This window comes from Sinocyclocheilus anshuiensis, unplaced genomic scaffold (genome assembly GCF_001515605.1).
Source record: "Sinocyclocheilus anshuiensis isolate Anshui unplaced genomic scaffold, SAMN03320099.WGS_v1.1 scaffold738, whole genome shotgun sequence".
Lineage (NCBI taxonomy): Eukaryota > Metazoa > Chordata > Actinopteri > Cypriniformes > Cyprinidae > Sinocyclocheilus > Sinocyclocheilus anshuiensis.
In genome coordinates this window covers 375,731-385,402 of record NW_015542364.1, presented here as the reverse complement: position 1 = coordinate 385,402, position 9,672 = coordinate 375,731, and the positions used below count along the sequence as shown (strand labels likewise).

The 9,672-nt window shown below is 29.8% G+C and overlaps 1 protein-coding gene across 3 annotated transcripts in view; it reads right to left on the bottom strand.

Annotated features, from left to right (window-relative positions):
* LOC107692020 (band 4.1-like protein 4) overlaps positions 1–9,672 on the bottom strand; it is a 54,880-nt gene that overhangs the window by 23,371 nt on the left and 21,837 nt on the right. For all 3 annotated transcript variants that reach the window (XM_016490899.1, XM_016490898.1, XM_016490897.1), the window contains exons 3-6: positions 5,309–5,360; positions 3,612–3,690; positions 3,397–3,494; positions 2,448–2,568 (exon numbers count right to left, since the gene is read on the bottom strand). In XM_016490899.1, the coding sequence (XP_016346385.1) occupies positions 2,448–2,568; positions 3,397–3,494; positions 3,612–3,690; positions 5,309–5,360 (350 nt within the window). The remainder of the gene's footprint in view (positions 1–2,447; positions 2,569–3,396; positions 3,495–3,611; positions 3,691–5,308; positions 5,361–9,672) is intronic.

Sequence of the window (9,672 nt, the reverse complement as noted above, 5' to 3'; positions counted from 1 at the left end):
TTACTTTTTCAAATAAGTAACGCAAGTTACTTTTTTTTTTCCAATTTATTGATTGACAGCTCTGCTGTGCCCATGTTGAGAGAAATCAGATGTTACTGTAGTTCTAAAATAAATATGAATATACATTTATTCATCTCACTCACAAAAAAAACAAAGTAACGCAATATTGTAATGCATTACTTTTAAAAGTAACTTTCCCCAACACTGGACATAACTGACTTAAAACCATTTTTTAGCTGCTGAAAATACTAGTTTTCTAATCATTTGGCCACCACTCTATATATATCCCTAACCCTCCCTATGTTTTTTCTCTCTCTTCCCTTGTTATCCTCACATGTTTTGCTTTCTCATGTTTCCTGCTCTTCATCCTCACACACGTTTAAGCGCTCCAGCATTCCTGATCAGAGTTTCTCATTTTCCCGCTGTCTGTCATTCACACGAACGCCTAAATCCCTCGTGTCAGTCCCTTCTCCTCCTCCTGTCTCTCTCAGCCTCCTAATCACGATCTCTGCCCCGTTTTCCATCAAAAAACAAGACGCTTTACCTGACAATCAAAACTGCATTTATTCTGAATGTGGTTTGTGTTGTTGCATTTGCACACAAAGACACGCTTTAGTGAAGTGATTTATCCTGCAGTGTTTCTGTTGAGGGAGGAATAATGTGTTTTTCCCGACTGATCGGCTGAACTTCAGCTCTTAACAATCAGCCGCTCACAATCATTCAGACTGTTTCAGGAGTCAAGTGGGATTTGAGCACCGATGGCAAAAAACATGACAATCAGCAGTCAAACACACAAACTCAAGCTATAAGATCTGACTGAAATATGAGCGCAGTAAATCTGGAAAACTTGAACATTTACTAAAAAAAAAAAAAAGAGTATACACTTTAAATAAGGTCTGCACCAAATACACAAAATAATGTTCTTTTTAGCAGCATCATATGACCCCTTTAACATTAGTTGATGCATTAACTAAAATGAACTAATGAGCACTTTTTTCATCACTTAACTATTGTTAATGTTTGTTAATAAAAAATACAGCTGATCATTGTTTTAATACAGCATTATTAATAACTAAAACTAAAACCATAAAAAACATTTTTATTACTGAAATAAAATGACATATAAAAAGTAAACTTATTTCAGATAGTTTCAGCGTTTTATTTTTTACATTTGATTATTCAATTTCTTACTTGAATACACGGCTGTTAAATAGGCTTACTGTACATGAAACTAATGTAAGTTTATTTAATTTGCATCTTTCACATTAAATAATAATATGAAACTTAATCATATTAAATAATTGTCATATTGTTCATCCCATTTTTAAAATAATGAAATAAAATGAAATTAAATAAAGTGAAATAAGATTTTGTTCATATTGCACATCCCTACTTTGGGTCTAAATGGTCTGTCATTCTTTTTTCTTTTATATTTTGCTACCTCGTATAAATATATATTTTAAATCATTTTAATAATAACATTTTTAAATAACTGTATTAATTTAATTTGGCTGTATGGCTCAATAAACAAAATAAAATGACACAAATAAATAAATAAAATGAAACTATAATAAAAAGAAATAATTATAGAATAATAAAAATAAATGAATATTTAAAAACACAAATACACGAAATTATAAAATTAAAGTAAAATGTTTAATTATTTTAATTAAATTTAAAAAATCTTTTATATTTTGCTACCTCGTATAAATATATATTTTAAATCATTTTAATAATAACATTTTTAAATAACTGTATTAATTTAATTTGGCTGTATGGCTCAATAAACAAAATAAAATGACACAAATAAATAAATAAAATGAAACTATAATAAAAAGAAATAATTATAGAATAATAAAAATATTAATATTAATTAATGATTAAATCAAATTAAATTACATAAGAAGTTAATTTAATAAAATGATAAAAAATAAACAAAATGTAAAATATAAAAAGAAAAAAAAGAATATAAAATAAATAAAAATGATAAAAAATAAAATAAAATAAATGAACATTTAAAAACACAAATACACGAAATTATACAATTAAAGTAAAATGTTTAATTATTTTAATTAAATTTAAAAAATGTAAATAAATTTAAATTGGCTGTACTGCTCAATAACTTGTAAAACAATCTTAAAAGGTTGCAATCCTGCATGGAAATAATAATAATAAAAATATTTGAATGATATGATATTTTTGCCATACATTGCTCATCCTTGTATTGTAGTATGTCATACTGTTTTGGTAAGTAAAGTTGCACATTAACAATTATCTCCTGCCGGTTTGTTCCTTTGAGCTGCTCTGTTATCGTCAGTGATGGGACAGGTGCACACAGGTGAGCTTATACATGTTTAAGAGTTAAACAGGAGTGTGGTGTTTGATCTAATCTGGAACGGGATTATGACGGATTAAGGTGTGTGATGTTCTGTGTTTTATTGTCTTACATGAGCGTTTTATGAATCTGCTCGATGCTGTCCTCTAGTTCCTCTTTCTGGTCGGGGACAAAGCGATATTCAGACACGTAACCTGGTGTGTGTTTGTACGGGTCGTAATCTCCGAGCTCAGCTGTACGAAAAGACAGAGAGACACAACAGCATATAATGTAATGCTGGAATAGTCTAGAAATAATAAAATTAAATATTTTAATATAATTAATAATTATAATGAAATAAAAATAAATAACATTAAATTATAAAATAAATAAATAAAACAAAACTAGACAATTAAAAATGTAACTATAAAATAAATCAAATTAAATTATAAAAATAAACAAATGAATAAAATTTAATTATAAAATAAATGAAATCAGATAAACTAATAAATGAATAAACATAATGAAATTATAAAATAAATAAAAATATAAAAGTAAAGAAATAAAAAATTCTCAAAATTAAAAATTAAATTAAATTAAATTAAATTATAAAAATAAACAAACTTATAAATAAAATGAAATTATAAAAACAAATAAATTAATAAATAAAAAAATTACAAAATTAAATTATGAAATAAATAAAACTATAAAACTAGTTATATAATTCTAAAAAAATCAACAAATTAAATTAAATATACATAAATACAATTATAAAACATGAATAAGTAAATTAAAATAAATAAAAATAAATAAATGAAATTATAACAAAAAAATAAAGATAAAATGATAAAATGATACAATTTTTATTTAAAATTCTATCACAACATAACATTTTACTCTAGTGTTACAGAAAAATATGAATCATAAAACAACTTATTTTAATAATATTAGAGAGCATCTTATAAAACAAGCTGGGAAGCCTGTAACTCATTTGCTGACACTTTATTTCTGTAAAAATAACTAGACTGACATGACATTTGCTGTATTAAATTCCCTGGTACAACTTGTGAATTTGTACGTACATTGAATAGCAAGCGCTCCCAGCTGTGCGCTGATGTTAAACGGACAGGGAAGCCTCCCCTGCAGGACGTCCTGCTTTACCTGCAGGAAGAACTCATACCTGACAGAAGACAGTAAAGAGCATTTCAAGAGCATGATATTAATGAAATGACTGAATGCTTGCATCTCTAATATCACTGTAGTGCTCATTTATGCTCACGATGCACAGAAAACACACCGTGTAATTTCTTCTTTTAGTTTACAAGGATCTTCAGCATAAAATTTCACCCCAAAGTAGAGCGTGAACGGAGGTCCAGCTGGAAAGAAGAAAACAAACCTTTAACTCAAACACACAGTGATCTATCTTCTAGATAAAGTCCAGAAAATAAATACAGGAGATGAATTTACTGGTAACACTAAACCCAGCAAGTCCTAACCAGATGCAATGCGACACTGTCAGCATCAAGTGATTTGTCTGTCCTTAATTCAAGCAAAATAAAAAAAATAAATAAATAATACGACACAATCACAGCCAATCAGAACATGATTTTTAAAGTAGAGCTTTTAGACCAATGAGTTTGCGCAGTGGGCGTGGCTACACAGCATGATGTGACCAATGGCAATCAAGAGACTGTAATATTAAAATGTTCACACATTAACATGGATCAGAGAGGATTAATTGTTTGTCATTTTATCCTGTCGAGCCTGGTTAGGACAAATTATGAAAGTAAATGAATAAAAAATATAAAAATAAATAAACACGTAAAATAAAATGATAAAAAAAAATGACATTATAAAAATAAAATGAAATTTAAAATATGTAAATAAAATGAAATTATACAAATCAAAACAAAATGAAATTATAACAGTAAATGAATAAACATGAAAAAAAATAAATGAACAAAATAAAATGATAAAATAAATGAAATGATAAAAATACATAATCTATTAAACAAAATGATATAATAAAATGAAAATGTAAAAATATATAAATATTATACATTAAATAAATGCATAAAATAAAACTATAAAATAAAAATAAACAAATCAATTAAATAAAATAATAAATAAAATGAAAGTGAAAAATATATGAAGAAAAATGAAATTAGCTGTACTGCTCAGTAACTTAAAAGTCTTAAAAAAACCAACCTGAAGAAGTACTGTGATAAAACTGTGGATCGAAATCTTGCCTTTAAAAAAACGTCATATGATATTTTTGCCGTATCGCAGTAGTACGTCATCCTGCTTTGGTTTGTAAAGTTGCATGTAAACAATTATTTCCAACCAGTTTGAGCTCCTCAAGTCAGGTTAGGAAACACTGCCAGTGTTACACAGATTACATGCACGTATAATTAATTATAGAACTTATAAATAATCAAAGCATTATAGGTAATTTTAAGCAGTTGCACAAAACAATTACATGTAGAATTATGCTCTACGTCTAATAAAATCGAATATAAAGTGACCAATTTATCATTCTGCAAAACTACCACACCTGAACCAGCTAGTCAAGCTTATTTAAGATGCATTTAAAACAATAGGGTTAGCAATATATCTAGGCTGCAGCGACTAATATAGAATGCATTAATTTCCCAGAGGAGTGAATTACTGAATTAAACAAATGCGTTGTAAATTCTGCCCTACATTCACATCAGTAAATATGCATGTGCAACTAAACACGCAAACATAATTGCATCCATTACTACTTATTTAGACGGGCTTAAGTGCATAATTACTTCCAAATTATAATCTCAAAAATGCAATGCGAGTTTTATCAGGAGGCCTTTAGAGAATCATTACAGCGCCGATCCATATTTAATCTTCACCGAAGATGAAGGATAATCATTAGGTCAAAGTGTTTAATCCCATGATGCATTATAGACCGTCTCGGAAGATTTCTGAGGAGTATTTCAATAGAAACCAGTGCATACTTACTTGTTATCAAATCTTTATGTTCAGCGAGTGTTTTCCAGGGATCGAGCCAGTACTGTAAACATAAGAGAGGAGATGTGATCAGATCATAACATCATAAATGAAGCTCTGTGAGTATTAATGCTTTAGTTTTAGGCTTGGAGCTGCTGAGATGTTCAGTCATGCAAGCCCTGGCATAATATGAGGCCTTCACATACATAAATCGATTTTCAACCGGCTCGCGGTTAATCGTTACATCCCTAATAGAAGTGCATTCGTGGAAGCACTGATTGGTTCTGTCATAACCGCTGAGACAACAGACCTGAAAACGGACTTAAAAACTAATGTGCAAAACTCACCCTCATGATGCCAGAATCAATCCTGTCATAAAAACGCAATTTACTGTACAATTAACAACAGATGTCAGGGAATTTGTCAAATTTTGAACGAATCAATCAAAAGTAGGTCAGTACACTTAAATCAAATGGTGATATGGACTTGTATGCATGAATATTAAACCGCAAAAAAGATAATTTAAATATGAATCCTGCATGTGAGTGAATGGTGCAGACCCGCGGTTTCGTTTACTACACACATACTGAAGCGATGTTTTCAGCGTCTGCCTTCTCACTAAATAAAGACATAAATACTAGTGCTGTCAAACGATTAATCGCAATTAATCGCATACAAAATAAAAATACGTTTTTGTTTGCATAATATATGTGTGCATTCTTCTGTGTATATATCCTGTAAATACACACACATACAGCATAGCAAATACAGCATGTATTTACATGTCTATAGTTATATTGATATAATTTATATTATAAATAAATATATTTAATATATAAACAGACTCGTTAAAAATGAGTGTGAGTCAATGTGGCCTCCATCAATAAAACATGAAGCTGCAGCACGTCAGAGCATGTCATCCGGAGCTCAACTACATCCTAACGTGTGTAATCTGTCATTCTTCAGCTGATCCTCATGAAAAGATTCCTCAGACTTTAATCGAACGCTGTATTTGTGCGGGTTTTGATGCATAGAAGCTAGGGATGTAACGAGTCACTCAACTCACGATTCGATTCACGTTTTTTTTAACAAAATGAGTTTTAAGACAAATTATAAATTAAATACGTCCTTTTATTATTGCTTGGACAAAATGCTGCACATTTTTTTGTGTCTGCCTTCTCACTAAATAAAGACATAAATACTAGTGCTGTCAAACGATTAATCGCAATTAATCGCATACAAAATAAAAATACGTTTTTGTTTGCATAATATATGTGTGCATTCTTCTGTGTATATATCCTGTAAATACACACACATACAGCATAGCAAATACAGCATGTATTTACATGTCTATAGTTATATTGATATAATTTATATTATAAATAAATATATTTAATATATAATTTTTTTTCTTAAATATATACATGCATGTGTGTGTATTTATATATACATAATAAACATACACAGTGCACATACATATATTATGTAAACAAAAACTGTTATTTTGGATTTGACAGCACTAATAAATACATAAACAAGATCTCCAGAACTGCTTTGAGAATCTCTTCATGAGCGTTTGACCGTTACCGTCAGGTCATATACACACAGAAACAATTCTCTTCACGGCAACCCGTCAAAATAAAAGTTCGGTTTAACTTGAAGAAACTACAGTAGCTACTACAGTAGAAGCCTAGACAAAAAGTAACCATTGGGCATATATGGCCCTGACTAGAATATAGGACTTAGTACTACTACTAATAAAATTATTATTTTTAGGGAATGATCACACAAATTTTCTTCCATGTTTTAATTTTAACAGTAAACCTCTGTTTAACAGCACTACATTTTTGCCACAAAAATGAAAAGGTTTGTTTAATTTTAATTTGATTGAAATTAAAAGATAAATTAAATTACTTTTTATGCCATAACACCGAAAAAAAAATAGGGCCCTATTGTTGTAAAAGGAAAAATAAGATAATTCAAATTTAAACCATTAAAATTAGGGCTGAACGATTAACTGCATTTGCGATAATATCGCGATGTGAAAAAATCGCAATTAGATTATTTTCCAAAATCGTTCAGCCCTAATTAAAATGGAATTCAAAATAATAATATATACAATACGCAGTGTACTATTCAGTATGAATAAAACACTACACGCTCCATAATGCGCACACCACCCTAATATAGTTAAAAATGGGAAAAATAATACTTCTCTCTAAAGTAAGCATATGCAAATCCATAAGTTTTTCTCCAGTGTTTTACCAGCTTTAATATAAACATATACCTCACTGTCACATTTTAGCCTTGTTATACTTATCTTTCAATAAAAAACTCAAATTTTATGCCCTTAATGTTGAAGGCAGTTTTCCCCCATGGTATCGAATACCAATATTTTCCAAGGTATTGTATCAAAATTCGGAATTCCAATGCGCTAGGACGATGCACAAATGAAATTTTAACACTGCGAGCAAAATTAAAAGCGATGCTGCCATCAACTATGAGGGCATTTACAGTGATTTGCTCAATTCAGCTAATTAACATCTCACAGACTCTATAACGAACACAGCCTGAAGATCTTCCTCATGTTTTCCACACTTGTCAGGTGATATTTCAGTGAAGTCAGGAGGGAATGCTATCTGGCGTCGCCTTGCAGGCAAGATTTATATGCCATTTAATGAATGTGCAAATGAGCATGCATGAAATACTTTATACGAGAACAGCAAACACGGTAAACTCCCGCTGAACCGCATTTACATAGAGACAAAGCAAACAAACATACGTGCAAACAATAGGAAATGAATGAAGGTGTGTGTGCAGACGGGAAGAGGATTAGTGCTGCGCGTTATTCAATTAGAAAACGATAATTGAGTCGCTAAGACTCGTCTAATAATCACATTAGAGCAGCTGCTGTGTTTCACTGAACTGAAGAGCTCAAAACAACAGAGTCTTCATTTCCAACAACGAGGGAGGATTTGTTTACAACAGTCATGGCAGATGATTTGAACAAACCTTTACTACTTTACTAAGTGAATTTTCACTTGGTGAACAATAAAAAGGTCAGAGTTTAAAGAAATAAATAAGAGTTTGATAAATGTTCGAAATAAAGTTTATGCGCCAAAAGCTGAGTGAAAGAGCACTACTCATTTGAAGAAATGTGGGTATTCGTATAGAATTTTATTATATTAGTAATGTATTAAATGTATTAAAGGAGTAATGGAATATAATTACAATATTTCCTGTTATCAAGCTATAACGTTTGTGCATTTATTTTATACTAAATGTATTTAGACTACTGTTTTTCATACAAATACCTACAAAGCATGTAGTTACATTTTCACCATGGTATTGAGGTGCTCTATGTGTTGTTTTAACTGTGGTTATGTGCATTTCTAAGTGACTAAAAAAATGCACTATTATTATTAATATTATTAGGCAACACAAACCTGTTTCTTGATTTGAAACAATATCACTCATTAGATCAACTAAGAAATTCATTTTATTTTGTCACAGAAAAGTGACTGAAAAAGTGTATAGAATTAAAAAATGTGAAGTGTTTGGACCATAAAGAGTAGTTTAAACCACAGTTAACGGTCTGGTTTTTACAACTTTCATTTAGGAGCAAAAATCTGCCTTTAAACTTGAATAAAAAATAAACATAATTATTGATATCGACTGATATGAAAAAAATTATTGTGAACTATTACTATTAATGCTAATTGAAATAAAGCAGAAGTAATATAAAACATGAACTTTCGATGAAAACCTTAACTGTAAATTAGAAATGTTGTCTTGACAACTAAATCAAATTAAACAAATGAAAGCTAAACAGAAACATGCAAAACTAATAAAAAAATGAAAAAAGCACATAACAGAATTACTAGAACTTAAACCTACTTGAAATGAAAACTGAAAACATCAATAAAAGCCGATTTAAAATATTAAATATCATTAAAGTATATACACAATAGGGTTGTGACGGTGAGGAAATTTTCCCACCGGTTAATCGACGTGTGACAACACCGGTAATACCGGTATCACCGTGGGGGCGGGGCGTTCCCTCTTTTCCTCGCTTTCCTTCACTTTTAAATAGCTTGTAAAAGCGGCGTGCGCATTTTACTTTCACTTTCAAATAGCGGCAGTTCAGCGTCAATTGCTTGAAAACAACAACAAAAAACAACATCAAACTCACTTTAGCCTATATATAAAACCTATAACTTTTATTAACAAAACAAATAAAAATACACCATGCTATAGGGCAGGCTATGCCTAATATAAAATAACAAATAACTTACATAAAGTTTAAATAGGTATACAAAACTGGAAATAGGCTAAGTAAACATGTATAATATATAACCAAATAAATAAGAAACGTA